This window comes from Colius striatus, chromosome 25 (assembly GCF_028858725.1).
Source record: "Colius striatus isolate bColStr4 chromosome 25, bColStr4.1.hap1, whole genome shotgun sequence".
Classification (NCBI taxonomy): domain Eukaryota; kingdom Metazoa; phylum Chordata; class Aves; order Coliiformes; family Coliidae; genus Colius; species Colius striatus.
In genome coordinates, this window is record NC_084783.1 from 1,295,762 (window position 1) to 1,318,234 (window position 22,473).

Here is a 22,473-nt window from a genome sequence, read left to right on the forward strand (position 1 = left end):
AGCCCTCACAGCCCTCAGCCCGCACTGGGAGCTGCTTTCTGCAGGTGCTGGGCCTGCTGTGCTCGTCCTCTCTGGAGCCCACAGCTTAACAAAACCCAGCCTCACTCTTTTCCTTCCTCCACAGGAATTGGGCATTAATTAAACTGCTGGGTAGAAGCCCTGAGGATATGAGCTGGAGGCTTCTGTTTTACATGCAATGGTCTTGCAGCTGGAGCATTTTGTTTTCTGATGCCCTGGGAGGGGGGGGGTGTTTTTTTGGCCCCTTTCTTCTCCCCCTGCCCAAATAATTGTCCCAACACTTACAGTTGTGTTTCAGCTTCTACTCTGTGCCCTGCTGAGTAACCCCCAGTGCAGCTTTTGAGATGAGAGGGGCGGAAGGGGACGCAGTGGAGGAAGTTGCACATCTCTGAGGTTTCCTTGAGAGTGATCTGCAGGCAGAGCAGTTGCTCCCCTTTCTCCCTGCTGCCTTTAGAGCCAGGTGGGTGCCAGTGCATGGTAAGAGCCTTTGTTTCTTTTCAGTCTTCATTTAAATTGCTTTTTCCTGTCCCCAGAGAGCAAATGTTTCTTCTCAGGGCTGCAAAACCGCTCTTGTCTAGAGGAGTTTACAGATCTGTCCTTTTGATCCTCCAAACTACAGGGTTCATTAAAAAAAGAGGTTGAGTTTTCTTCTTTTGGGAATTGAGAATCCTGAGAGGCATTAGGTGGGAAAGCCTGAGCTTTAACTGGCTGTGGCAGGGGCTGAAACACAACTGATGTGGGAGGCTGTCGCCCCACGGTCCTGCAGGGAAGGGGAGGGGAGGATGGTGCAGCTGGGTTCACCCTGGCTCAGAGGGGTGAGGAAACCAGGTGCTGAGGAAACCAGGCAAAAAGCCTCTTCCTTAGGAACTGGGCCTCAGCCTGAGAGTGGCTGGGGAGACGTTTCTCCCACGAAAGCTCAACGTGTGGGGCTTTATTTTTAGGCAGAGGGTACAGAGGGGAAAACAGATGTTCCTGCTGACTTATTTTTCAAACAAAAACACTGCTCCAGCTACAAAATGAGCTCAGCAGAGCCAGGGCTTGCCCTGAAAGATGCTGCAATGGAAACCTTCCCGGCATGTCCCTTCCCCAAGCGTGTGGAGCAGAGGTGCGACGCTGGCCCTTGGGAAGCCACAGCATCGTGGTGGCAGGGGCTGAGGGCTGACTCAGGCATTTGCTCTCCCTCCTCTAGCCTGGCACCCCCAGAATAACTGAGTCTCAGGCATTTGCTCTCCCTGCTCTGGCCTGGCACCCCCAGAATAACTGAAGTTGCTCAGAAATACCAGGGCCCATGGAAGGAGGCGTGGGGCGTGCGGTGGCGACGGGAGGAAGACAAATGGCTGCGGTGGAGGGGGGCTGGTGGTGGCAGGAGCCAGGGAGGGGCTGTGTGTGTGTGCTGGGGAAAAAGAAAAGGGTGTAAAGTGATAGTGGAAAATGCTCCTGGAGGGATTTGGGTGAAGCACGCACGGGCATCCCGGCCTTTGTGCTGGGACAGATGCGAGGCTTCAGTCAGCAGCGAGGGCCAGCGGCTCCTCCCCACCTCTGCAGAAAACCTCTTCTGTCTGCTCCAGCCCTTTGCTCAGGGGCTGCTGCAGCCTTCTGCTGCTGCACATTGCTGTTGGAAAACAGCTTTGTCCTGACCCAGGGGCTGTGGCTCTTGCTCTGTCGGGCTCTTCTGCTTTGCCTCTAGTCCCCAAGCTGCTCTGGGTTGGAGCTGGGAGACTTGAGTTGTCTCCAGCAAAGAGGGAAACCTTGTTCTGGCTGAGTCCAGGTCTGACCCTGCCTGCCCTACTCATCCTTTTGCCCTGGGGCTGGATCCTGCTGGGTGCTGAGTCTCCGAGCTTGCAGCCATCAGAGCTGCTGCAGAGGGGGATGCTGCTGTGGGAAGGGGAAGAACGAGACAGGCCCAGGGCAGAGAAAACCAGGGGGAGTTCACAAATAAAAAGGCTGGAGAGCAGCTGTGGTGGGGCAGGGAGAGGGGAGAGCCAGCACTGTCCCTGCCCTTTTCTCTGCCTTGGCCTCCTCCTGCTGTCCAGGCTCTGCTCTGCTGCTTCCTCTCCTAAAAAGGACAGTGAAATGCCACCCAAAGGACAGCTCAGATCTCCTAAAGCTCCTGTCCAAACAGCAGTGTGGCCACCCAGAAGCTAATCCAGCCCAAGGAAGCAGCCTGTGTCTCTTCCCTCAGGCTTGGCTGCTCTGTTTGCATTTCTCTGCCTCCCCCCCTCACCTCTAATCCACACTCAGAGGGACTCATCCTGCTCCCACTCTGTGGCTCCAGCTCGAAGCTCAGCCCAGGGCCCCCCTCACCCCACTCTTGCTGTTCCCCCCAGCTGGGTGCCATGGCTGTGCCCCTGGGGCTGCTGCTGGCCTTGCTGGGCTGTGCCACTGCCCCAGACCCTGCCCTGGAGGAGACCTGGGAAGGCTGGAAGAGTCTTCACACCAAGGAATACCCAGTGGTAGGTCCTGGGGGAGGTCTCACCCATAGCCATCCCTCTGCACCTTCTAGCCCACGTCCTTCTGCTCCTGGGGGGCTGTTTGTGACCCTGCTGTGGCTTTGCCTCGTGGCAGGGGGTCGAGGCTGCTCGTCGAGGGGTCTGGGAGAAGAACCTGCAGCGCATCCAGCAGCACAACCAGGAGGAGAGGCAGGGGCTGCACCCCTTCCGCCTGGCCATGAACCACTACGGGGACCTGGTACCTTCCCTGGGGGGACTGGGGACCCCCCAGTGCACCCAGGGATGGGACTGGGGACTGAGAACCCCTCAGTGCACCCAGAGACTGATCTGAGGACCCCCTGGTGCACCCAGAGCTTGATCTGGAGATCAGTGACCCCCCCAATGCACTTCATGGGGAGCTGTGGGTGCCCCTGGGGCTGCGGGGTCTTGGGGCTGGTGGGGAGCTGCAGGTGCTCGTGGCATCACACGAGTTCTCCCTTGGCGTCCTGCAGACGGATGAGGAGTTCAACCAGCTCCTGAATGGCTTCACCCCAGCGTGGTGGGAGAAACCAGCACCCATCTTCCAGGCATCAGAGGCCCTGAAGACCCCAGCAGAGGTGGACTGGAGGGCAAAGGGCTTTGTGACACCCGTAAAGAACCAGGTGGGCCCAGGGTGAGGGGCCAGACGGGGCTGTGTGATGGATGCCAGGGTCTGGGCAGCAGAAACAAGCAGCAGCTTCCTCTCAAGCACCACAAAAACCCCTCTGCACCACCCAGAGAAGCAGCTCCCAGGGTTTTGGAGCTGGAGAGGAGCAGCAGGGGAGGGGGATGTACAACATCACTCTCCTTGAGAGTGACACACACACTTTCCTCACCTTGCCCAGGGGCACTGCGGCTCGTGCTGGGCTTTCAGTGCCACGGGGGCCTTGGAGGGGCTGGTGTCCAAGCAGACAGGGAAGCTGGTGGTGCTGAGCGAGCAGAACCTCATGGACTGCTCCCGAAAGCTGGGCAACAGCGGCTGCCAGGGCGGCTTCATGACCCGAGCCTTCCAGTACGTGCACGACAACGGCGGCTTGAACTCGGAGCACGTCTACCCCTACACGGGCAGGGTGAGAGAGGCAGCCCCGGGGGCACAGCGGGCCAGGGGAGGGGGGAATCCCACAGCCACACTCTCCTTTCTCTCAGGACACCTCCAGCTGCAGATATGACCCCCAGGACAGGGCAGCCAACTGCTCAGGGCTGAGGCTGGTGGCCCCGGGCAGCGAGGCGGCGCTGGAGCAGGCGCTGGCGGCCGTGGGGCCCGTGTCTGTGGCGGTGGACGCCAGCAGCTTCCACTTCCACTTCTACAAGTCAGGTGGTGCCTCGCTTTTGGTGGGGTAAACTGAGGCAGGGCTGGGTGTTTTTCCCCCCCCTCTCAGGGTTCACACCAGCTCTGCTCCTCCCAGGCATCTTCAGCAGCGTGTTTTGCAGCCAGCGAGTGAACCACGGGATGCTGGCCGTAGGCTACGGCACGAGCCAGGAGCAGGGAGGCAACGCCAGCTTCTGGATCCTAAAGAACAGGTAAGGGCTGAGGGGTTCCCCCCCTAACCCCACTTCCAGCCTGGCTGGGCTGTTGGAGCACCTGGGTGCTGTGGCTCCCGGCCCCGTCTCGCTCTGCGTGGGAACACGGACGCGCTCATTCTGCGCCTGTCCCGCAGCTGGTCGGAGCTGTGGGGTGAGCTGGGCTACATCCGCCTGCTGAAGGACGCCGGCAACCAGTGTGGGGTGGCCAACCAGGCCAGCTTCCCCGTGCTGTGACACAGCCAGCACCAGCCTCCCGCCCCGGGGCGCCTGGGCTGGCCCTGCCTGCGATCCACGGCTGCTGGGAAGCGGCTTTTGCTTGTGTGTGGTCGGAGAGCAATTAAAAGTGGCAGAGTTCATCGCTCTGTGCTTGCAGACGTTGGCCAGGCAGGGGCTGGGGGCTGAGGGAGGCTCCTTCCATGCTGTACGTGGCGAGTGCTGCTTTCCTGAGCCTTCCCTCGCAGCCTGCCGGCTCCTCTCCCCTCCCACGGCCCTTTTTCCTTCCAGCTGAATCCCAAAGGCCAGGGGCCAGGGCTGGGTTTATCTGAGTGTGGCTGCAGCTCTGTCCAGCCCTGCAGAGCCCAAACCAGCGTTGCTGCCTCTGCACAGCCAGCTCGTTTAAAAATGAGCCTTTGCCCCGTGAAATCCGTGTGACAAGGCAGAAGGGGCAGTCACAGGGCACCACAGCACAGGGATCCCCAGCCTCCTGGCATCCACCCTTGTATCAGCACTGATGGGATCCCTCCTCAGCCTTCTCTTCCCACTTGAACAGCCCCAGGTCTCAGCCTTTCCTCCTCACACACATGTTCCATCCCCTCAGCATCTTGCTGTCCCTGCACTGGCCTCTCTGCAGCGATTCCCTGTCTCTCTGCAACTGGGGAGCCCAGAGCTGGCCGCAGGACTCCAGATGAGGCCTCAGCAGGGCAGAGCAGAGGGGGAGCAGCCATCTCCTCGTCCCTTGTCCCCGTGCCCCCGTTTCCTCACGGTGCCTTGCGGCCCTCAAAGGGTTAACGTCCTGCCCACACCCAAGATGGCCGCCGGGGCGCCCGCTGAGCGGCCGCGGCTCGCCTTGACCCGTCCCGCCCGCCGTAGCCCGCGCTTCTTCCCCAAGATGGCGGCTCCCAGCGGGAGGAGCGGCTGGAGCCTGTGGGCCGCGCTGGTGGCCGCCGCCCTGCTGTGCCTGACGGCCCGGGCGGCCGAGGAGCCGAGCTCGGCCGGCTTCGATGTGCGGCCCGGCGGGGAGGTTCATTCCTTCTCCCGGAGCCTGGTGAGGGGCTCAGAGCGGGAGGGCCGGGGGGGGGGGCGGTGTGTGAGGAGAGTGTACGCGCGTGTCTGTGATTGGTTGAGGCTCACGTCACTCACGCGTGCCGCCGCCGCGATTGGCTGAGCGGCGGGGGAGGGCGGGACGAGCGTGTGGGAGGCGGGGAGCGGGCCCCGGCTGGGCGCCAGGGCGGGGGGAGCCGGGCGGGACCGCGCTCCACGGCGGTCTCCGAGGGCAGGAGGGTCCCCGGGGACGGAGGGAGCGTCCCGGGGAAGGGAGGCCACAAGGAGAAGGGGGAGTCCTGAAAATGGGTCCCGAAGGTGGGACGAGGCGAGGCGCCGGGCAGGGAGAGAACGGCCCCCAGCGGGAGGGTCTGTCCCAGGGGATTCTCAGGGGAGGGAATACCTGGGGAGAAGGGGCCTGGAGGAATGAGGGGGTGTGTGGGAAGGAGGTGATCAGTGCCCTGCACTCGGCTTTGGCGAGGCTGCACCTCCACTGCTGTGCTCAGTTCTGGGCTCCCCCCTCCAGGAAGGACATTGAGGTGCTGGAGAGGCTCCAGAGGCAGCTACCAAGCTGGGAGAGGATTTGGAGCACGTCTCGGGTGTGGAAGGAGCTGTTGAGCCTGGAGAAAAGAAGGCTCAGGGGAGACTTTCTCACTCTACAATTGAAAGGAAGCTGTAGCCAGGGGTCGATCTGTTCTCCCTGGGAGCAAGCAGTAGAACAAGAGGAAACGGCCTCAAGTGTCACCAGGGGAGGTTCAGGATGGATGTGAGGAGGAATTTCTGTGCTGCCAGGGCTGTGAGGCATTGGAAGGGGCTGCCCAGGGAGCTGCTGGAATCATTGTCCCTGGAGGGGTTTCAGAGCCGAGGGAAATGGGCTGGTGGGTGATGGGGCTGGGACAGAGGCTGGGCTCGATCTTAAAGGTCTCTTCCAGCTGAAACAATTCTGTGACGGTAAGAGGCCTGAGGTCTGTGTATGGACATGGTGTGTGCTCCTCATGTTCCTCCTCAGGCACCACAGGGTGCTGCTGGTGCTGCAGCCCTGGCAGTTCTCCCAGGTGCCCCCAGACCTCATGTCACCACAGAGAAGTGGCTGATGGTGAGCAATGAGAATGTCCTGCTTGAACAAGCCTGCTCATCATCATCTTCTCTCCTTCCAGGGGGATTACACCTGCACCTTCACATACTCAGCTCAGGGAGGAACCAACGAGGTGAGTTGGGAAACCTTTCAAGTCTTTCCCTTACACTCAGTCTCTGTGTCTGCAGAGAAGCTGCTCAGGGTGATTTCCTTTGTGCCAAGCTGATTCCAGGGACTGGGAGCTGTGAGGAGAGGTGGTTGTGCCATTTCCAACACTGTGCATTTGCAGAAGTGACTGTTTGCATTTGCTCCCTGGACAGAAACGTGTTGCAATGACACTGTGGCTCCTGAGGCCATGACATTTGTCAGGCTTAACAGGCCTCTGGGCTGGATGTCTTTGGAGACCAGGGAGTGACATTTTCATACCCAGTTGGTTGGAAGGACCTTGGAAGGGATAACTCCTGTGTTCTGCTGCACCAGGTGCTGTGCAGATACACAGTTTGTACTTTCTTCCCTGCAAGTCCTTTTGGGTTTGGGGTTTTTTTTTAGCATGAAAGGGAAATGAGACTTTAACTCTTTTGTGTGACTGTGCTGATGAAACTGTGGAGAGGAAGGTAACCAGGCCTTGACCTTTCTGCAACACAGAGTGAATGGGGCCATCAGTCAGTGGGGGGTAGTTGTGTGATATTAGGGGAGGTGACTGGGCTTAGGGAAGCACGAGGCTTTCACCCACACTAACTGCTTGGACCTTTCCCCTCTGCAGCAATGGCAGATGAACGTTGGAGTCAGTGAAGACAACCTGTTCTCCTGCTCCATCTGGAGGTGTGTTCCTTTACTCAAAATGTTCTGAGGCAAAAGCAACAATATAAGGCAGGTGAGATCCAGGCCAGTGACCCTGCCAGTGGCCAGGGACTGCCTCCTGGACAGGGTTTGCCTGTCTGCAGGGCAGCAACAGAGGGTTTGCTGAGAGATGCTGTGACTCCAGGTGGGCTCTTTAGCCAAGTGGGGGGTGATAAATGCTGCATTCCCCCCTCTCCACCCTCCTCACTCAGGGAGGGAGCTGTGAATCCTGAGCTCATCCACACTTCCACCCTCTCTGCTGATGTCAAAGCCTCTGCTTTCTCTTTCAGGCCTCAAGGGAAGTCGTATCTCTTCTTTACCCAGTTTAAAGCTGAAGTGAAAGGAGCCAAGATAGAGCATGCCATGGCTTATGTAAGTCCCAGCTGATCACAGGCATGTGGGAGGATGCTATAAAACACGAGTTGGACACAGAAAACATTTATTAGACATCTGTGCCATGAAATGTCCTTCATCAGAGGGTGGTGGCAGTCAGGGGAGTGCCTGCAGGTAGAGTCTCCTGCACCATTTTCTTCCTGCTCCCTCAACACCATCAGTTTGCTGCTGGCTTTGCCAGCATTGCTGACTCCAGAAGAGTCCTGCACAAGGGCAGCTGTGGTTTGTCCCTACAAATGGCAGAGTAAAAAGAACTTCTGCTGGTGCTTTTGTCTGGTTCATTCTTCCACTTCCCAGCCTTTGGTGGTGAGGCTCCCAGTGCCCCAAAGGACACAGGTCGGTGGTTTAATAGGAAATGGGAAAAGAGCCAGAGATTTGCCTTCAGATTTCCTTTGTGGGGTTGATTCTTTCACACCCCCTTGCTGAGATATGGGTTTGCTGGGGCTTGTTGCTGGTTTGCTTTACATACAGTAGTTTGGATTGCCTCAGCTGCTTCAGCCTCTTCCTTCCTGTTCCAGTCTCAGGCTGCAGCGGGTGGACAAAGCGACATCCCCTTGAAACAGGAAGAGTTTGAAGTCACCAAAACAACAGGTCTGTGCCCCAGAGAACTGTGGGGAAAGGGGCTGCAGGAGGAGGCAAAGCTGGGCTGGACACCAGGAGTCAGGGTTTGAGCTTAAAGCCCTGGAGGGATCCCAAAGCCCTGGAGCTGAGCTGCTGAGGGCTGTGGGTCAGTGCTGGGCTGGGCAGGGTGAGGGGAGGGCTGGGACTGCAGCAGCTTCAGGGGCTTCCCCAACCCAAATGACTCTGATTCTAGGACCACAGAGGACAGTGCATGCTGTGGGCTCAGTGCCTCTGCTGCACAGCTGGCTGGGGGGTCTCTGGGTCCCGTGTCAGTGCTGCAGCAGTGTGGGGGAAGGAAGGGTTAATCCCAACGGGAAGTGCAATGCCCGACTTGCTGGCTGGGTGTCCTGGAGAGGAACCAGCCAGGCTGCTGCTCCTGCCTGACCATCTGCTCAGCCCCTGCCTGTTTTCTCTCTCTCCAGTGTCTCACAGGGAAGGAAAGTTCCGTTTCGGACTGTCCAAGCTCATGATTGTAGCCAAAACACTCCGTGAGGAGCTGTGACCCCAAGGCCAGGCCTGGGCAGGGTGTTTTTGGCCAGAAATGCACAGCAGATAAAGAGAATCACTTTTTAACCACAAAGGGGGGGTTTTTTGGGTTGGCCAAACCTTTTCTGTTCCCCACATGGAAGTGTGCCAGGGTCCAACTCACGTGGGGCTTGGAGGTGTTACCCACAGATGCATTCTGCCTTGTGTCAGAGTAACAATGTGCTTTGCAGCTGGAAACCTCTGAGGCTCCTGATCTGCAGCAGCCATTCTGCCTCTGCTTTGCTTTCTGCTTGGTTGATCTGCTGAATATGGTAACTGCTCCCCTCCAACCCCAGCTCCTTATCTCCTGGCTTGGAAGAGCAACGCTGAGAGATAAGTGGCTGGATTTAAACAAGGCTTTGCTGAAGGAAAGTTGTTAACTCTCTAGTCTCTGGAGGGGAAACAGGATTCCTCCCCCCACAAGCATGGCAGGAGGGAGTAATTCAATTGGGTGGGAGGGGGAAGGAAGGGATAGAGTTGGCCAAAGCTGTTTGGCTCTTTGTTGAGTGCAGCTACTGGAAACCATCACTGGTTTTGCTGGGGAGGATGTTCTGGAGCTGCCCCGGTGCAGAGTTGGGATCACTTGGCACAGGGAAGGCAGAGCTGCTTATTCTGACACATCCCAGGAGTGGATCCAAGCCACACTTCCATGTCTCAGTACAACTGCAGGACTGTTTTCTACACACAGACAGGATTGTTTTTCTTACCTAGAGTAACATTAAACAGTGAGGGAATGTGGGATTCCTTTCCTGTGTAAAGAAAGAAATAAAGCATCATGCTCTGGCTGGAGTTTGCTCTGCTCTGTGACTCCTGCCCTCTCCACTGGGGTGCTCAGCCTTTGGTGTTTGCTTGGCAAGGAGGAGCTGAGATCTTACAGGGGAGTCCTCTTGTCCTATCACTTGTTTCTGAGGAGCAGAGCCTGACCCCCAGCTCCCTGCAGCCTCTTGTCAGGGAGTGTCAGAGAGTGCTCCTGCCTCCCCTCAGCCTCCTCTTCTCCAGGCTCAACACCCCCATTCCCTCAGCCCCTCCCCAGCCCCCTTGTGCTCCAGCCCCTTCCCCAGCTCTGTGCCCCAGAGCAGGGGCAGCTGTGGGGCTGTGGGATGGAGTAAAAAGCCTCAGGGCCTAGGGAGCAATTGCCACTGAAAAAAACAAAACCAAGTGGCCCCAGCCCCTGTTGTGTTGCTTTTGTGACAACCACAGGGAGCACCCAGGCCAAACAGGTGAGTTTATTTAAATAACTCATCAGGGCTACAGAGTTGGCTAAAAAATAACAATCAACTGGGTGTGAAAACGTCTGAAATCCCAGGGAGAGCTTTGGACAAGCCCTGAGGAAGGTGTCAGAGCCAGTGGTACCATCAGGGGGAACCGGGTCTTGGCTGAAGGGAGGGACCTGGGATGCAGGTGGGGTCCTTCTGCTCTGAAGGACTCGAGGTACAGAAGCACCCTCCTCCCCCAGGCAGCACAATCTGGACCGTGGTTTGCTCCCAGCACATCGTGGAGCTGTTGAAAGACGACCACAGAGCTCCACAACAGCAACAAGGGTCTGACAACCGTTCATCCAAGGCGCTGCCACCCAGCCAGAGACACCTCAGAGGTGCCACACCCCGAGTCTTTGGTTTGCTTCTTCCCCCCAGGAGGGTTACAATAGAGTTTAAGGTGAGGAGTCCAGTTCCTTGGACTCTGAGTTAAGAGCACTTGATGGACAAAGGAAATGAAACTGTACAGCAGGAGCCCAGAACCCCAGGAAGCCCTGGAAAGGACTCGAGCCCAGCACGAGGGAGGTTGCAGACTCTGGGCACAGAAAGTCAAGAGCTTCGGTCTTGAGGAGAAAGCACTAGAGAGGAGGAGAGGACACCGAGCCTGGCACTGCCCAAAGCAGCCTCCCACGAGGCAGAGCCCAGCTCTAGATGTTGTCCTCCTCCAGCATCTTGTTGAGCCCTTCGCAGATCCTCTGCAGGTGGCTGCGGTAGGGCTCGGCCGGCCCGTACAGAGCCGACAGGAACTCGTAGTCCGCGAAGTGGTTGAAGACGTGGTTGATGCGGGAGTGAGACTTGGCCGTCAGGTGCCCGTTGACAGCCTGGTGCAGCAGGTCCCTGCACTCCGTCAGCGCCCCGGCCATGACCCTGCGGTCGAAGGTGAAGTCGATCTGGTGGAAGCTGACGGCCGTCATGGCCAGGGTGTGCACCTTCTTGCGGAAGCGCTCCAGCAGCAGCAGCTCCTCGGGGCTGAACTGCCCGTTGCGGTACAGCACCCCCAGCTTCATCACGATCTTGATGAGGTTCTTGATGATCTTCTGAGCCTCTTTGCGGTTGTGGGTGTATTCCTTGGTGGCTCGGTACAGCTCGTCCAAGATCTCGCTGCTGGTGTCGTCGATGAAGACGTTGGCTATGCTTTTAGTGGCCATCTTGCTCAAGAGTTTCTTCTGAGCCTGGAGGGCCAGGTTCTTGGTGCTGAAGGTGTCCATCTCTGCAGGGGGAAGAGGTACACACACGGTTCAGCCCCTGCCCTGGATCAATCCCCGTCCCCTCTCCTCCCCACACACCTCCCAGCAACGGCAAAGACAAGGAGGGTGCCGGGGCAGGAAAGAGCTGAGCTCGAGCCCCAGCTTTTTGTTGGTGGGATGAATTACAGGCTGTTCCCATCTTCCTCCCCTCAAGAAGCCGGGAGAAGCTTCTGGGGAGAAGCTACAGCACGACAAGCAGCGACAGAGGAGCACAGATCTCCCTGCCCCGCATTGCCCGTGATCCCCCAGCTCCCTCCAGCACCCAGCAGCACCTTCCTCCTCGTGCAGGGAACACTCTTACCCCATCATTTTAACCTTTATTTTTGCCTTCCTTCAAACCTGACTCATTTCCTGCAGGGTGAGCTGGGGACTACCCAGGTGACGGCTGAGTCACCCGGCGCGGCCGCGTGCTGACGTACGGCCCCGCGCTCGGCACGGCCAGGGCAGCGCAGCTCCTCTGCAGCAACCCACCACACGTGTGTGGAAGCCCTTTTCCCACACCCTTAGAGCTCAGCTTCCTTCTGCTTTCATCTCTGGAACCAGCCAGAAACCTCCACAAGCTGTGGTGAGAGCATCGCAGGGAGGAGAGTGATTTGTCAAACCAGAGACCTCACCTCCAGCCCAACTTCCCCACAGCCCAGCGGGACCAAATCCATCTCCTTGGGCAGGTTGCAGCTTTAAGAGCTGCTGGGAATGAATAAAACACCACCAAGGCCTGGAAATGCATCTTGCCCTGGGAAGTCACAGAGCTACAAATCACAGGGAGGCGAGAAAGGCGATGACAAGAAGCAGCTCCTGCTCCAGGATGGATGGGCAGAGATGGGGGCTGCTTATGCAAGAGCCTGCACGTGGCATGGTCAGCCTGGCAAAGTGAGAGCAGGGAAGGGATCCTGCTATAAATACATCACCAGGGAGGGGAGAAGAGCTGTTTAAGCTAAAGGATGCTGCTGAGGTGAGAAGGGATGGGGAGGAATGTGCCACAGATACGGAGAGGCTGTGCCCTGCGGCCCCACTGGTGCAGAACTGAGTCTGTCCCCAGCACGAGCAACCCTGAGGATCCCCCTTGGTTGAGCCACCACCCACCCCCAGCCCCTCTCTGAGGATCCTCAGCCCTGCTCCTACCACCACACTGGGAAACCCCAGCTCTCTGCAGGGCTCAGGCCCCACACCGTGCCCAAGGCTCCATCTCCCTGCAGCTGGTGGTGCAAAGCAATGGTGCACAGGCAACGGCGAGAGCTGAGCCCTGGCACCTCAGGCATCACCCAGCACCAGCTCCCAGACCCGAGGTCTGCCAGGGTGTGAGAGCAGCTGCACCAGGGCTGCAGCACACGCCGTTATCTACAGCCCTCAGGGAACACACAGAGCTTTGGAAGCGTTTGCTTCCATGTGAAAACATCGATTTTTGCCAGCGTGGGCTCTGAGCTGAGGGGCTCAGGCCCTTAATGAGAGAACTGACAAAGCAGAGGCTGCTCTGGCACAGCCATCAGCAGCTCCCAGGCGGGTCGGGCTCGTTTCATGCCGATGGCCACGTGCACCAGATGCTGCCGGAGCCGAGCCCGGAGGGACAGACAGAGACAGAGCAGCTCCAGCTCCTCTCCCTCAGCTCTCAGAGCACTCACCCTGCCCACAGCCAGAAGGAGCAAGGCTTTGCCGTGGCACTTGAACCTTGGAAGTCCCCTCCCTTGTGCTGTGGCTCTTGTGGGGTGCCCTGGGCTCCCTGCCCAGAGCAGTGCCCAAGAAATAGGAATTCCTCTGCCTGAATCACACAGAGGCCCTGAGTGCTGGGGCTGGAAGGGCCCTGCAGAGCTGCTCCAGCCCCAGCCCCTGCTCCAGCAGCTTCCCCTGGCTCAGGGGGCACAGGAACGTGTCCAGGTGGGGTTGGAAACCTCCTGAGCAGGAGCCTCCACACCCTCCCTGGGCAGCCTGGGCCAGGGCTCCCTCAGCTCAGCACCAAAGGACTTTCCTCCTGTGCCAGGGGCACTGCCTGTGTACCAGCCTCTGCCCCTTACCCCTTGTCCTGCCACTGGCCACCACACACCAAACACTGGCCCCATCCTCCTGACACCCACCCTGCAGGGGTTTCTCAGCATTGCTGAGGTGCCCCTGAGCTCAGGCTTCTCTTCTCCAGCCCCAGCTCTCAGCCTTTCCTCCTCACACACACATTCCATCCCCTCAGCATCTCAGTAGCTCTCTGCTGGGTGACCATAAAGCAAATACAAACTCCAGCTATGGAAACCATAAAAAAAATAGGAAGCACCAGCCCTTGTGAGCTGCCTCGTGCTCCCACAGCTCCCAGTTAGTGACCATAACAGATCAGCCCTCGGCTCCCAGCACTCAGCAGCGCCTGGCTGCCCACAGCCCTCTCCTGCCGGGCACAGGGGAGGCGAGCATCGCTCATGGGGGGGAAACTGAGGCACAAAGAGACGTGGGGAGCTCTTTCCTGGACCCCAAAAATACAAGCTGCACCTTCTCCAGCACCCACAGGCTCATTTGCAGGTCGCTGGCTGCAAACCCCAAGGAAACCCAAGCTCACCTCCCGGCGTGTCGGCTCCCGCTCAGCACCGGTGCTGAACCCGGCCCAATCCGCACCACTCTGTCCCACCAGCACCTGCTGACTCAGCACCAAGCAGGAGATTTCACCAGAAGGAGCTGTTTTCCTGCCTGGAAGGGCCCCACGACCCCATTGTTCACGGAGGGGCTGCTCTGGGTGCACGGAAGAGGCAAAACCTTGCAAACTCGAGACTGAAATAAACCACCTCGTTTCCTTCCTGTCGCTGAAGTTTCCAGCCCTGCTCAGAGCTTGGGTTTTCTTTCCTCCTCTTCTCCTTTTTAATGAAAACATCCTCAAAAAAAAAAGAACCCAACCCCAGCTTCTTCTGCTGCAAAGGAGCTGTCAGGGGTTGTTTGCACCGAGTCCCTCCCTGCTCCGGAAGCTCACGGCGGGGGCTGTGGTCTCAACGCTGCCTTGGGGACAGTCACAGCCCTTTTTGAGGGAGGTTTCCCACCTATTTTGCAGATTTAGGGAGAGGTTGAAGCCCTGAGTGGTGGTGTGAGGGCTTGGCCAAAGGCTGGGACATCCAGATGTCCCGTGTGAGGTGGGGATGTGGTGAGACAGCCAAAGTCCCTGCACTGGGGGTGGATGTGTGCTGGGCACAGCAGCGTCCTGGCAGGGCAGGGGAGCCAAGGGCCAGCCCCAAGGGCAGAGCACAGGCAGCTCTGCCAGCACCTTGGCCAGCAGGTTTGGCATTCCTCCCCATGGGGACAGACCCCACGAGCATCCCACCCAACCCTTGGCTGCACCCTCACTCAGCTCCCTCAGCCCCTGGTAAAGCATCTCCTTCCCCACGGTGGGCAGCAGCCACGGGAGAGGTTGTGCCTCTCATTAAAAAGCATCAATTAAGGTTGTCATTTGGGGTGGGGGGAACACAAGAGCCTGTTGTCCTCCTGCCAGCACCCAGGGCCGCTGGTGTTGGCCTGTGCATGGCAAAGCCACCGTGTGAGCACCGTCTGGCAGCTCCTTTACAGCAGAGGGGCCGAATCCTGCAGCCACTCCAGCCCAGGGCTATTCCAGCCCCAAAGACCCCTCAGCCCTGACCATCCCAGCCCCTCAGTACCCACCAGCAGCTGCCCCCTCGAGCCCATCCAGCTCCCCACACGAGCCTATCCAGCTCCCTCAGCTATGGGCTGAATATTTCATGCAGGAAAGCAGCAGCACCTAAATAATTGATGTGGCAGCACAGAGCCAGAGTGCAGTGTGAGGGGAGGGCTCTGTGAGGCTCCAGCTGAGACCAAAGACACCTCTGTTTCCTCCTCCTCCTCACCAGGGCTGTATTAACTTGTAGCTACAACTTTTCTCTGACACAGAAGTCATCTCCCTGGACAAGGGAAACATTTAACAGTGATCTCCCTGGTTTTCCCTCCACTCCACTGCTCCAGAAACCCCCCTGCTCTGCACCACATCATCTCTGGAACCCCCCCAAATCCTCAGCCAAGCACTGAGGTGGGTGGATGTGATCCCACTGCTCCTCTCCCTGTCTCCTGGCATCACTTTCCACCAGCTCCCCACACCTTGAACCCCATTAATTAATCAAGCCCAGTGCTGGGTTACAGAGACGGGTCAAAGCACCAGCACAGCAGCAGGGATGTAACCAGAGAGCCTGTGCCCCACCATCCGTGACCCCTCCAGCTTCCAGACCTTATTTTACCAGCGCTTGGAGTTGCAGAGGAAGAGGAGGAGGAAGGAGCCCCAGCAGCAGGGTTTGCAGCAGCCGTCCCCACGTTGCCATGGGCGCAAACAGCAGCGGGTCCGGCGCGTGTGTGCCCAGCGGGGTGAGGCCAGAGAGGAAGCCACTGAGTAAACACCTTGCTGGAGGCAAAACTCAGTTCTTGGCAAGGCTGGCCAGAAAAAAAACCCCCCACCCCACCAAAGTGGCCACAATGGCTCCGAGGCTGGAGCAAGGAGCTCAACTCCCCTGCCCCATCGGCTCCTTCCCGTAGGTGCCCATTGGCAGCCCCAGCGCGGGCACCTGAGGGAAGGAGCAGAAGCTTTTGGTTTCCTTCGTGAAGCGGTGCCTGGGAACACCAAATGTGCCCTGGCAGCTCCAACATGTCTGTGCAAGGAGCTGGGCAGCTGAGCCGCGGGGGGCTCGGGCGATGCCAACCCCAGGCGGGGGCGCGAAACGCCGCCGGCGCTTCCCGGCTGGAACCCGGCGTGGGAACAGGACGGCTGCTGGGGCAGGGAGAGGGGGTCCCCTTGGAGTTATGGTGCCCTGGGTGGGGGGGAGGCAGCTGCAGCACGGACGGGAGGAGGAAGGGAGGGTTATTTGGGGGTTATTTTGGAGCATCTGTCTCGCCTTCCATTTCCTCCTTTGCTCTCTGGCTGCAGCTTCCTTTCTCCTTCGCTCGGGGCAGACGGAGGCTCAGGAAACTTATGGGGAAGTGGCAAAGGGAGCAGGAGGGAGGGGAAACAGAAGCCAAACCACCATCCATCTGTCTGTCTGTCCATCTGTCCCGTGGCTGAGCCCTCAGTGCATCACATGCTTCCTGCCCCGGCACCCGTGAGGACAAAGCCAGGAGGGGAGAAAACTTCCACGGGACAATCCGGATCTGGTGCTGAGCTTGGAGTCAGCCAAGAATCTTTATGGGCCAGATCCGGAGCCGATCGAGCTTTGCTTGGTGGGAGTTGGGAAGTTTTACACCCAAGTTTGTTGCTCTGGGCAGGATCCGGCCTCACCGGAGGAATTTCATCCCTCCAGGCGCAGGGCACGGGCAGCAGCGGGGGCAGAGCGGGGGCGGGGGATGCACAGAGCTGAGCGCTGCCGGGGGGCATCTGTCCCCGCCCTCGCATCCCCCCGCCGGGACGGCTGCCCACCTCCAAACCTCCCGACAGCCGTCGCCCCCCGGCTCCCCTCAGCTTTTTCCTGGTTTTACCCGCCCGGGGAAACTGAGGCACGGGCAGGGGCTGCCGGTCCAGCGCCGGGCTCCGCCCGCCCCGCGGCTCCCGCCCCGCGGGGTCCCCAGACCCTCGCGCTGCCCGTGGGGTGGGTGAAGCCGCCGACACCGCGGGCCGGGAGCGCACGGCCGGTGCCCCGGAGGGATGCCGTCGCCTCCCGGGACGAGAGGGTCGGTCCCGCTGCCGGTCCCGGAGCGACCAGCACCAACCGAGCCGGTACCGAGCATCTGTGTCCGCGCAGAGCGGGTGCGCTGAGAGGAACCGAGGGGACGGGCGGAGAGCCCCATCCCGGCCGCGCTGCACGGGCAGAGCCCGGCCGCCTCTTACCTATCGCCTGTCCCGGCGGAGCGCGGCGCGGAACCGGGGCTGCTCCGGTGCCCCGCGGCGGAACGGGACGAGACGGGACGAGACGGGACAACGCGGCCGCTTCTGCCAGCACCTCCCTGTGCCCGGGCGCGGCGCTGCCCCGCAGCCGGTGCCGGTGCCGGCGGGTCGGGGCCTCCCGCCCGCGGCTGCTGCCGAGTCCCGAGCGGGGCCGGGGCGGCGGCGGGGCCCGGGAGGGGGCGGGGCCTGCGGCGGCGACAGCCAATAGCGACGTGGGGCTTGCTACGAAGCAGCCAATGGGAGCGCGCGGTCCCGGGGCCGCCGCGCGGGTCCCGTCGCGCGTGGGTCGGTCCCGACCCCGATCGCGACCCCGACAGCGCGGCGCGGGCCGGGCACGGCCGGGACCCCCCGGGTCCGTGCGGGGCTGCGTGGGCCGGGCACGGCCGGGACCCCCGGGTCCGTGCGGGGATACGTGGGCCGGGCACGGCGGGGATCCCCCGAGTCCGTGCGGGGATGCGTGGGGGAGGTCGCGGCACGCGTGGAATGGGGTCACGCGTGGAATGGGGGTCACGGCACGCGTGAAATGCTTGGCCGGGTGGTTTTGAGGCTTGGGAAGGTGCTGGGAGATCGGGCTGAGCGTGGGCAGCACCGGGGAGGGGGGAGCTTGTGAAGTCCTCACCTGCACGTGGGGGGGGGCTGAGTGGAAAACACCCGTGGGAAAAGGGGAGGAGGGCGTGGGGAGCCCACGGGATGCCTGTGCCAGTGCCAACATCCCCTCACCGGGGCCTTTTCTGCCCCCTCCCACCTTTGTCCGGGAGCATTGTGCCAGGGTGTGCAGGCAGCTGCTGCGTGGGGGCTCTGAGGAGGGTATCTGGGGGGGTCCCAGCCCCAATCCACCCACTGCTGCCAGCACACAGCAGGGACAGGCATCTCTTGGGCATGTTTGGGGCAGTGTGGGGCCTGGCATGGTGGCTGGTGGATGGCAGCAGCCCCCACAGTGGGCACGGGGCTGGTTTGGCACTGGGGTGTCCTGGGAAGCCCCCCAAGCTGGGGGGCTGGGCCATGGCAGCCACGGGGAGTGGGTTTGAGGTGAGAGGTTGTGGCCATCAGCTCAGCCCTGGCCCAGGGGGTCCATGAGCCCTGAAGTGTGAGGTTTGCACCCTCAGCTCCCCAGCACCAGGACTGTCAGAGCCTCCTCCTCCTCCTCCTCCTCCTGCTCCTGGTTTGGTGGGAAGAAGCTGCCACCCAGGATCCTGATTCCAAACGTGGCATTAAACAGATTAAAGGTGGGATTTCAAGCGGATTAAAGTCGGGATTAACTGGAGCCTTGACTTGAATCCTGGTCTCACACAGCGGCTGGGAAACTAACCTCAGCCCCCCCAGATCCTCCCCAGCCCTGCTCTCCCCCCACCCCACATCAGTGCCAACAGCCCTGGGGTATTGCCCACCCCAAGCCCCCACATCTCCCACCCCCAGGGATTCACTCCCAGCCCCATGTTGTCCCAGAACAGATGGAGCAGTTGCTGCTCCTCTCCTGAGCAGTTGCAGCATCAACCTGCCCAACACAAACCACCCACCCACCTCATCTGCTGCTTGTGACCACTCACAGCCATGGGGCACAAGCCATTAGCCAGGAACAGGGTGGCACCAGCCTGTGGGGTAAGGAGATGGTGATAGATTAGGGGGAGTGAATTGAGCCAGAGAAGCACTGTGGTAGCCTCCTGCTGGCATAGCTGGCTTCTGCCCAGCACCATGTCCCCATCACTGCTTGTTCCATGTCCCCATCACTGCCCTGTCCCATGTCCCCATCTCTACTCCCCTCTTCATCCTCATCACTGTCCCATCCCACTGCAGCCACAGTGCTCACCCCACTCAGGCCATTGCTGTGGAGGGTGACAGGATGGACTGGGCATGTGGAGGGCACCCTACTTCCCCCAGTACACCCCCAGTTTGCCCAGCATGCAGCTCCCATTCCTTATCTCCAGCTCTCCCCCTCCTGGCAGTGTCTCAGGGACAGCCCCTGCGTTGCACAGCTCTCCACTTGACTCCCAGAGCCAGAGCTCAAACCTTCCTGGAGTCCCAGAAGCAGCTGAGGGTGGGTTTTGGCTGGAGGCTGTGCCAGGGCTCACCCCAGCAGTGCCCCATCCCTGCCGTGTGGCAGCGGCTGCCGTGGATGGAGCGGCGGGGGCTGAGAGCTGGAGCTGCACAGAGACAGAGAATGAAAGGGAGAAGAAACAGGATCTGGGCCAGCTCATGTGCTGCCTCACTCCCCCCTTCCCTCCTCTCCTCCTTTCAATGAAATGAAATGGTGCTTTGCAAGGGCTCCTCTGCAGCACGCTGAGCACCAGCCTGAGGCTGCGAGTCTCATCCTGCCTCGGTGGCCAGCACATGCCCAGCAGCACTAGCCACAGCTGCCCCAACACCTCTGCAGCCCCTGGCTGGGTGCAGGGGGGCTCAGCTCCGGGGAGGGGGGGAGGGGGGGGAGCATCCTCAGAGAAGCAGCGCCTGAATAATTCAGGAGAGCTCAGAGAGAGAAACTGGAGCTGCTGGGAAGGGCTTTGAGCTGCTCTCTGTCCTCCTCATCCCCAGGGTCACTTTGTTTCCATGAGCCACTTTCATCAACCTCCAGACTGAGTTCCTGGTGGCACAGCCCAAGGGGACCAGGTCCCTGGGAGCACCCCAACACCACCCCCCCCTTTTAACTGAGTGAGGTCAGCCCATGGCTGGGATGGGGGCCAGGGAGGAGAGGGGGTGTCTCCAGCACCTACGTGGCCCCATCAGGTTGCAGGTCCTGGGACAGGGGATGGCATCTCTTCCCATAAAGCCCCCATTGTCACAGGGGCACAGGCAGGGTGGGGAAACACCCTCAGGGGGTGGTGAATCCCTCAAGCCCTTCCCATCACCAGCATTTTGCATTCCCATTGCTTCCCCCTCCACGTGCAGCTGTGCCTCACCACAATGGCCCCTTCTTGCCTCTCTCCCAGCGCCGGCTGCATCTCCTCAGCCCCTTCCCCAGCACCGACCTCCCCTGACAGCAGCCAAGGAGGAAAAATCCATCCCTGTGAAAACAAAATCCATCCTGGCAGCCAGCAGAGAACCAGGAGCAGGGAATGCTTTCCCAGCACCAGCTGTCCCAGAGGTGCACTGGGATATTTAACTGGTGTTGGATGGGGAGAGGAGGAGTGTGGAGGTTTCACCCAGAGGTGCTGAGAGCTTTAGGTGCAGCATTCAAAGAGTGGCTGACAAACCCTTTGGGGCTCTCCTAAAGCCACAGGGTCAGGCTGTGGCTGTGGGAGCAGCATCCAGCTCCTTCATCCCAGGAAACTCAGGGTGGATGATGCTGGGATGAGCTCAGGCTCATCCCCACCTGGCCTGGGGCACACAGGGGAGAGAAGCCACCAGAGGATCTCTTGGACCCACAGATGTGTGTTCATCCCTGCCATGACCCCACATTCACCTCCTGCAGCCTCTGGAGCTGATTTCTGGGGAGGTGCTGGCTCACTTGCTCTCTCCTTGCTGCCTGCAGACCCCACATGCCACTGCACACAAAGTCGAGGCATCACCAGCCCTTCCTGAAAGACTGAGGATCCCATCTGGGGTTATTAAACCATCCAGGGATGGAAACAACCCAACCAGCTTCCTCAAGGAGGAGATAAAAATAGGCAGAGCTCGACACCAGGAGCATCCAGACAGCATCAGTGTCACCAGCTGCCACCCTGGGGTGACGTTAATGCTTGGGACTGGTAATGAGAGGTGCTGCTGCTGCTGAGCTCTGGGGATTCGCTGCTCCCTGGTGCCTGTGAGCACCCACCCTCAGTAGTTAACAGCCATACCCCAATCCTGCAGCAAACTGGGGCTGAGGAACCCCTTCCCAGGCTGGGAGAGGGCACCCAATCCCAGTGAGTCCCCCCAAAAGGCTTGTGATAGGGCTCTGAAGGAGCTGCAGCTGCAAGGAGCAGCTCTGCAAGGGTGGCTGTGTCAGAGAGGGGGCTGGAGCCAGGCAGCTGCAGGGGAGGGGGCAGCCCCCCAGGGATGGGATTAGAATGGGGCCCCAGGATCCCCCTGAGCTGAGGGGGTGACACCAAGGGGGGTGGGTGCTGGGGTGGGGGTATCTCTGGGGGAGCGGAGGCAGCCCAACAGCAGATGAAGGCTGATGGGGCTGGGTGCTGATGGGTGTCCCAGGGGATGGGAGCAGGACACAGACAGGAGCTGCACCCCAGCATCACCTTGTCATCCAGCACTGGGGGCACATGGGGGCCAGTCCCCAACCCCCCCAGGATTTAACCCCTTTGCTCCTGATGCTTCTTTTTTGCTGAGATTCCCCCTTTCCCCAGAGCAAAGAGATCTGATGGGTCTCCAGGTCATCCCTGAGCTGGATGTGTCCCTCCTGGGTTCTCCCCTCTGCCATCCCCAGGGCACATCTGGCCCCCATGCCACAGCTGAAGCAAGCACCTCCTGCCTCTATTCACAGAGGCTGCAAACAGAGGCTTGTTGCATAATTAAAGCTCAGTTGGAGCTGCCATCAGCGAGTCCTGCTCCTCCCGAGCCTGCTGGGTGCTCCCATCCTCCCGGGAAGGTGGAGAGAGCCCTGGGGGTGACACCCAGGGCAAGGGGCTCCTGCCATCCCCCAAAGCACCATCCCCATCGTGGGGACTCCTGATGGCAAGTGACCTGCTGCAGGGGCTGAGCCCTGGCTGCTGAATTTGGGGCTGGGGGCTGCTGAGAGGGGACTCCGGGGCTGAATGGCACGCTGAGCCGTGCCATGCCATGCCATGCCGTGCCATGCCATGCCGTGCAGTGCCATGCTGTGCCATGCCATGCCATGCCATGCCATGCCATGCCATGCCGTGCAGTGCCATGCTGTGCCATGCCATGCCATGCCGTGCTGTGCCGTGACGTGCCATGCCATGCCATGCTGTGCCGTGCAGTGCCATGCTGTGCCATGCCATGCCGTGCCATGCCGTGCAGTGCCGTGCCATGCCGTGCCATGCCATGCCGTGCAGTGCCATGCTGTGCCATGCCATGCCGTGCCATGCCATGCCGTGCCATGCCATGCCGTGCTGTGCCATGCCATGCCGTGCCATGCCATGCCGTGCAGTGCCATGCTGTGCCATGCCATGCCGTGCCATGCCGTGCCGTGCCGTGCCGTGCCGTGCCATGCCATCCGGCTGCGTCGCCCGGGACAAAAGCGAATGTGTGTTAAGCACAGAGCGATGCGGCTGCGGCACACGGAGCCCGGGGAGGTGCGGGGGTGCTCCCCAAACGCAGGGCACGGCCGTGAGCGTGTTTTGCTCAGCGGTTCCGAGCCAGGGCCGGCGGCGTGGCGTTAATCCCCCGCAGCGCCGGGCTCGTTGTCCCGCGCAGCTGTCCCGGGACATTTCCCAGCCCTAATTAAAGCTCAGCGCGTGTGGCCGCTGCTCCCCCGGGACGGTGCCGTTGTCTCTCCGTTTCCCCTCCTCGTCAGGATCAA

At 60.3% G+C, this 22,473-nt stretch overlaps 3 protein-coding genes across 6 annotated transcripts; 2 read left to right on the plus strand and 1 right to left on the minus strand.

The window, feature by feature from the left end:
- Positions 1 to 384: 384 nt before the first annotated feature.
- On the plus strand, positions 385 to 4,366 carry LOC133627854 (procathepsin L-like). 2 transcript variants are annotated; one of them, XM_062015257.1, is made up of 8 exons: positions 385 to 495; positions 2,346 to 2,471; positions 2,584 to 2,706; positions 2,960 to 3,109; positions 3,332 to 3,556; positions 3,633 to 3,801; positions 3,893 to 4,007; positions 4,145 to 4,366. In XM_062015257.1, the coding sequence occupies exons 1-8, from the start codon at positions 493 to 495 to the stop codon at positions 4,242 to 4,244; spliced, it is 1,011 nt and encodes a 336-aa protein (XP_061871241.1). In that variant the 5' UTR covers positions 385 to 492; the 3' UTR covers positions 4,245 to 4,366. The 2 variants fall into 2 exon arrangements, with proteins under 2 accessions (XP_061871241.1, XP_061871242.1); XM_062015258.1 differs by having other exon boundaries at positions 397 to 478.
- A 739-nt stretch (positions 4,367 to 5,105) lies between these two features.
- MYDGF (myeloid derived growth factor) lies at positions 5,106 to 9,513 on the plus strand. Of its 2 annotated transcripts, none has more exons than XM_062015276.1 (6): positions 5,106 to 5,274; positions 6,428 to 6,478; positions 7,109 to 7,167; positions 7,476 to 7,557; positions 8,097 to 8,169; positions 8,622 to 9,513. In XM_062015276.1, the coding sequence occupies exons 1-6, from the start codon at positions 5,119 to 5,121 to the stop codon at positions 8,699 to 8,701; spliced, it is 501 nt and encodes a 166-aa protein (XP_061871260.1). In that variant the 5' UTR covers positions 5,106 to 5,118; the 3' UTR covers positions 8,702 to 9,513. The 2 variants fall into 2 exon arrangements, with proteins under 2 accessions (XP_061871260.1, XP_061871261.1); XM_062015277.1 differs by having other exon boundaries at positions 8,916 to 9,513.
- Positions 9,514 to 9,935: 422 nt separating this feature from the next.
- On the minus strand, positions 9,936 to 17,209 carry TNFAIP8L1 (TNF alpha induced protein 8 like 1). 2 transcript variants are annotated; one of them, XM_062015275.1, is made up of 2 exons: positions 17,007 to 17,209; positions 9,936 to 11,190 (listed from the first exon to the last, which is right to left on the minus strand). In XM_062015275.1, the coding sequence occupies exon 2, from the start codon at positions 11,186 to 11,188 to the stop codon at positions 10,628 to 10,630; it is 561 nt and encodes a 186-aa protein (XP_061871259.1). In that variant the 5' UTR covers positions 11,189 to 11,190; positions 17,007 to 17,209; the 3' UTR covers positions 9,936 to 10,627. The 2 variants fall into 2 exon arrangements, with proteins under 2 accessions (XP_061871259.1, XP_061871258.1); XM_062015274.1 differs by lacking the exon at positions 17,007 to 17,209 and adding an exon at positions 13,761 to 13,971.
- Between the last annotated feature and the right edge of the window lie 5,264 nt (positions 17,210 to 22,473).